Source organism: Maniola hyperantus, chromosome Z (assembly GCF_902806685.2).
Source record: "Maniola hyperantus chromosome Z, iAphHyp1.2, whole genome shotgun sequence".
Classification (NCBI taxonomy): Eukaryota; Metazoa; Arthropoda; class Insecta; order Lepidoptera; family Nymphalidae; genus Maniola; species Maniola hyperantus.
The window spans coordinates 1,924,721-1,929,998 of NC_048564.1; the positions used below are offsets into that span (position 1 = coordinate 1,924,721).

At 40.8% G+C, this 5,278-nt stretch overlaps 1 protein-coding gene across 1 annotated transcript; it reads right to left on the bottom strand.

Moving 5' to 3' along the window:
- On the bottom strand, positions 1-3,489 carry LOC138404543 (zonadhesin-like). The gene is made up of 9 exons (XM_069508803.1): positions 3,448-3,489; positions 2,942-3,113; positions 2,439-2,534; positions 2,243-2,337; positions 1,649-1,732; positions 1,251-1,334; positions 855-938; positions 458-739; positions 1-342 (listed from the first exon to the last, which is right to left on the bottom strand). The coding sequence occupies exons 1-9, from the start codon at positions 3,487-3,489 to the stop codon at positions 1-3; spliced, it is 1,281 nt and encodes a 426-aa protein (XP_069364904.1).
- Positions 3,490-5,278: the final 1,789 nt, after the last annotated feature.

Genomic DNA, 5,278 nt, shown 5'->3' on the forward strand with positions numbered 1-5,278 from the left:
TTACAGCAAGGCTAGGGATTTTTGTTTGTTCTTTTCCTCGGAGTTTCGTTGAATAATATTTGCTACGTTGATAGTGACAGTGCTAGTTAGTCGATCGTTTTCTCTTCTTTCTTCATGATTTTCTGCTTCGACGAGAACACACACGGGTGAGGATCTAAGGATAACAATCCTCGCCAGTGTGAGTCCCCATCGACGCTTAGAAAACAAAGTTCTCCAACGCGAGTACTTTTCTTTTTCCCGAGTTTCGCTGAATAATACTTGCTGGGTTGATAGCGACAAAGCGAGTTCGTCGATGGTTTTCTCTTCGTTCTTCGTAGTTCTCTGCTTCCATGAGGACTCACACTGGAGAGGAATTAAGGATAACGATACTCGCCAGTATGAGCCCCCATCGACGCTTAGAAAACAAGGTCCTCCAATGCGAGTTCTATTCTTTTTTCCGAGTTTCGCTGAATAATACTTGCTGCGTTGATAGTGATAGTGCTAGTTCGTCGATCATTTTCTCTTCTTTCTTCATGATTCTCTGCTTCGACGAGAACTCATACTGGTGAGGATGTAAGGATAACGATCCTGGCCAGTGTGAGTCCCCATCGACGCTTGGAAAACAAGGTTCTCCAATGCGAGTTCTTTTCTTTTCCCGAGTTTCGCTGAATAATACTTGCTGCGTTGATAGTGACAGTGCTAGTTCGTCGATCATTTTCTCTTCTTTCTTCACGATTCTCTGCTTCAACGAGAACTCATACTGGTGAGGATGTAAGGATAACGATCCTGGCCAGTGTGAGGCCCCATCGACGCTTAGAAAACAAGGTTCTCCAACGCAAGTACTTTTCTTTTTCCCGAGTTTCGCTGAATAATACTTGCTGGGTTGATAGCGACAGTGCGAGTTCGTCGATGGTTTTCTCTTCGTTCTTCGTAGTTCTCTGCTTCGATGAGGACTCACACTGGAGAGGAATTAAGGGTAACGATACTCGCCAGTATGAGCCCCCATCGACGCTTAGAAAACAAGGTTCTCCAATGCGAGTACTTTTCTTTTTCCCGAGTTTGCTGAATAATGCTTGCTGGGTTGATAGCGACAGTGCGAGTTCGTGGATGGATTTTCTGCGTTCTTCGTAGTTCTCTGTTTCGACGAGAACTCACACTGGACAGGAACTAAGGATAACGATACTCTCCAGTATGAGCCCCCATCGACGCTTAGAAAACAAAGTTCTCCAATGCGAGTACTATTCTTTTTATTTAATTTCGCTGAATAATACTTGCTGGCTTGATAGCGACAGTGCGAGTTCGTCGATGGTTTTCTCTTCGTTTTTCGTAGTTCTCTGCTCCGAAGAGAACTCACACTGGAGAGGAACTAAGTATAATGATCCTCGCCAGTATGAGTCCCCACCGACGCTTAGAAAACAAAGTTCTCCAATGTGAATACTTTTCATTTTCCCGAGTTTCGCTGAATAATACTTGCTGCGTTGATAGTTACAGTGCGAGTTCGTCGATGGTGTTTTCTGCGTTCTTTATAGTTCTCTGCTTCGAAGAGGACTCACACTGGAGAGGAACTAAGGATAACGATACTCTCTGGTATGAGCCCCCACCGACGCTTAGAAAACAAAGTTCTCCAATGCGAGTACTTTTCTTTTTCCCGAGTTTCGCTGAATAATACTTGCTGGGTTGATAGCGACAGTGAGAGTTCGTCGATGGTTTTCTCTTCGTTCTTCGTAGTTCTCTGCTCCGAAGAGAACTCACACTGGAGAGGAACTAAAGATAACGATCCTCGCCAGTATGAGTCCCCACCGACGCTTAGAAAACAAAGTTTTCCAATGTGAATACTTTTCTTTTTCCCGAGTTTCGCTGAATAATACTTGCTGCGTTGATAGTTACAGTGCGAGTTCGTCGATGGTGTTTTCTGCGTTCTTTATAGTTATCTGCTTCGAAGAGGACTCACACTGGAGAGGAACTAAGGATAACGATACTCTCTAGTATGAGCCCCCACCGACGCCTAGAAAACAAAGTTCTCCAATGCGAGTACTATTCTTTTTACTGAGTTTCGCTGAATAATACTTGCTGGGTTGATAGCGACAGTGCGAGTTCGTCGATAGTTTTCTCTTCGTTTTTCGTAGTTCTATGCTCCAAAGAGAACTCACACTGGAGAGGAACTAAGGAACATACTCTCCAGTATGAGTCCCCATCGACGCTTAGAAAACAAAGTTCTCCAATGCTAGTACTTTTCTTTTTCCCGAGTTTCACTGAATAATACTTGCTGGGTTGATAGCGACAGTGCAAGTTCGTCGACGGTTTTCTCTTCGTTTTTCGTAGTTCTCTGCTCCGAAGAGAACTCACACTGGAGAGGAACTACGGAACATCCTCTTCAGTATGAGTCCCCATCGACGCTTAGAAAACAAAGTTCTTCAATGCGAGTACTTTTCTTTTTCCCGAGTTTCACTGAATAATACTTGCTTGGGTTGATAGCGACAGTGCGAGTTCGTCGATGGTTTTCTCTTCGTTCTTCGTAGTTCTCTGCTCCGAAGAGAACTCACACTGGAGAAGAACTAAGGAACATACTCTCCAGTATGAGTCCCCATCGACGCTTAGAAAACAAAGTTCTCCAATGCGAGTACTTTTCTTTTTCCCGAGTTTCACTGAATAATAACTTGCTGGGTTGATAGCGACAGTGCGAGTTCGTCGATGGTTTTCTCTTCGTTTTTCGTAGTTCTCTGCTCCGAAGAGAACTCACACTGGAGAGGAACTACGGAACATACTCTCCAGTATGAGTCCCCCTCGACGCTTAGAAAACAAAGTTCTCCAATGCGAGTACTTTTCTTTTTCCCGAGTTTCACTGAATAATAACTTGCTGGGTTGATAGCGACAGTGCGAGTTCGTCGATGGTTTTCTCTTCGTTTTTCGTAGTTCTCTGCTCCGAAGAGAACTCACACTGGAGAGGAACTACGGAACATACTCTCCAGTATGAGTCCCCATCGACGCTTAGAAAACAAAGTTCTCCAATGCGAGTACTTTTCTTTTTCCCGAGTTTCACTGAATAATACTTGATGGGTTGATAGCGACAGTGCGAGTTCGTCGATGGTTTTCTCTTCGTTCTTCGTAGTTCTCTGCTCCGAAGAGAACTCACACTGGAGAGGAACTTAGGATAACGATACTCTCCAGTATGAGCCCCCATCGACGCTTAGAAAACAAAGTTCTCCAATGCGAGTACTTTTCTTTTTCCCGAGTTTCGCTGAATAATAGTTGCTGCGTTGATAGCGACAGTGCGAGTTCGTCGATGGTGTTCTCTTTGTTCTTCGTAGTTCTCTGCTTCGATGAGAAATCATACTGGCGAGGAACTTAGGATAACGATACTCGCCAGTATGAGCCCCCATCGACGCTTAGAAAACATGAATCTCAAATGCGAGTCTTTTTCTTTTCTTCTGACTTCCGCTTAATAATTCCTGATGATGATGGACTCACACTGGAGAGAAACCACGTTCTGGCCAGCATTTTAAGAAACATGGTGGCCAGAAAAAGATTCCTCTCCAATGCGAGTTTTCTTCATTTTTTCTGACTTCCGCTGAATAATTCCCGAAACGATGATGGACTCACACTGAAGAGAAACCATATTCTTGTGACCATTAAAGTACATATGTTTAGAAAGCATGCTCGCAAGAGTAAGGTTCCTCTCGAGTGTCTTCCTGGAAAGCTGAAATTTTATATTTATTTAACTTTTATGCAAGGCTATCTTTAATAAAATCTTTGACAAATATAAATTGTAGGTACATACTTAATATCAAATACCATACATAATTAAGTTGACGATAATGGTAACTAGATTATACTAGCTGCCCTGGCGAACTTCGTACCGCCTAACAGTCGATTCAAATTTTTAAAATTTTTCTCTCCGTAAGAACCATCCTCGTACTTCAAGGAATATTATAAAAAAAGAATTAGCGAAATCGGTTCAGCTGTTCTCGAGATTTGTGATCAGCAACACTTTTAGCGATTCATTTTTACATATAGCGAAAACGTCATATAGGTATGAGCGACAGAGACAACGCTCTATAAAGCCGAAATGTCATTCTAACGGCCGATGTACATTACTTTCTGCCGCGTACTGTAAGTAGTATAGTTTTTTGAAAAATAAATACAAGCATGTAGTTGTAGATCTCCTAGGCCCTAAGGCCCCTATAATAAAACGGTTAAGACATCGGCCTATTCGGGGACCCAGAGTTCGATCCCGGGCACGCACCTCTAATTTTTAGGCGTTTCAGGCAATAGCGTATTTTACACTTTTTGAAAAGTGTCTTAGTTTGATTCCAAGGTGATAAACTACCAAAAATATCACAAATCTTTTATCGATCGACGATAAGTGCAATAAAAATGCATTTAAATTTTGTGTTTCAAAGAATATCGGCAAAGTTCATACAAAATTTTACCTTGAATGCGTCTATGTAGGAAAAAATATTAATACCACACCCGGGTCCATTACTTAAACATAATTACATAATTAAACACAAGATTTTCATTTCAGGATTCATCCAAAAAAAGATATTAATATTTTAATATTTTGAGATTATGAAAGTAACGTAGTGGTTACATACTCTTTGGTTGGTAGTATATGCAAAATTGATGCATTAATATTATCAAGTAAAAACACTTAAGAGTTGTGTGCCCAATTCGTGAGTCAGAGACTTTGACAAGTGACATTTGCAACTGCAAATGCACGAACACGCGCATGCGCACAAAGAGTAGCAAACGAACACAGCTAAGATACTTACCTACTAAACAATGGTCCTTTATATTATGCCATTGGCATTAGCATTGTCTATAAAAGATCTCTTTCAGTATTTAACATGATGTACTAGTCTGTGATTATAATTTAGTTGTTATCACGTAAACAGTTCTGATTTGACAATGGAACCAAGATCCCTATGAATCACGGATAGTTGGTAACTACCTCTTCTAGAAAGGCAATATGCAACCAATCCGGAGCAAGGCTCTCATATTTTGATAGAGCCAAAACACACGAGTAGATATAGACCAGAGAGGAAGCTTGTGATTAAAGATAAACTAGAAACTGGAAAAAAACTGCGAATACAACTGAAATACAAGTCTTGAAGTTGTTATTTAATTTCTAAGTATAAATTCCTTTTAACCCAATTTTTACCATGTTTTATCCTTTAAGGTTTTATCTCATTCAGATGCATATATGCTATCTCTATGTTCAGATGACATTCCAATAATCTATTAAAAATCAAAAGTTTTTATTCTTCTATTAAAAATCAGAAATAAAACCTTTTTCATT